This window comes from Numida meleagris, chromosome 14 (genome assembly GCF_002078875.1).
Source record: "Numida meleagris isolate 19003 breed g44 Domestic line chromosome 14, NumMel1.0, whole genome shotgun sequence".
In the NCBI taxonomy this organism is placed as follows: Eukaryota; Metazoa; Chordata; class Aves; order Galliformes; family Numididae; genus Numida; species Numida meleagris.
Window position 1 is genome coordinate 11,279,768 of NC_034422.1, and position 533 is coordinate 11,280,300.

A 533-nucleotide genomic window follows, 5' to 3' on the forward strand; every position below is an offset into this window, starting at 1 on the left:
CCAGAGAGGGGGGGGCTGTGGGGGGTGAAAGTGCTGCCAGAGCCATGAGTCACATCAGCGCCGCGTCGGGGCCGTGCCCCCAAGTGTCCCACGCGCGGTGCCACCCCCCTCCCCACCCCGAACCCCATAGCCCCCTCCACAGCCACGTGTGTGAAAAAAAATAATAAAACGGACGATAAAAAATAGTTAAAAAAAACCACGATCCCGGTGACATCAGCTTTATCAGAAGTTTATTTCTAAGAATCATTCACATTTCCAAAGCCCTTTACTTCCTGATTTACAGTTTCAATAGAAGTAATGATAGTGTTTCTCCCTCTGCCCCCCCCACTCGCCCCCCCTTTCCTCCCCTTTCTTACAACACAAGCTCACTGCAGGACCGGTATATAAACCCAGACAAGTCCCCCAGTATGAACATGAATTTCTGAAAACCCGTGCACGCCGCCCGTCTGCGCTCGGCTCTCCGGGACGGCGCTCACCATGAGGCTCATCCCCGCAGGTAACAAATCACAGCCCCCCACTCGCGCACCCCCCCC

The 533-nt window shown here is 55.2% G+C and overlaps 1 protein-coding gene across 1 annotated transcript in view; it reads left to right on the forward strand.

Annotated features, from left to right (window-relative positions):
• The window catches only part of LIF (LIF, interleukin 6 family cytokine), a 2,720-nt gene continuing 2,537 nt past the window's right edge, over positions 351-533 (forward strand). Inside the window, exon 1 of the mRNA XM_021413238.1 lies at positions 351-496. Coding sequence (XP_021268913.1) covers positions 478-496 — 19 coding nt within the window. The 5' untranslated portion in view covers positions 351-477. The remainder of the gene's footprint in view (positions 497-533) is intronic.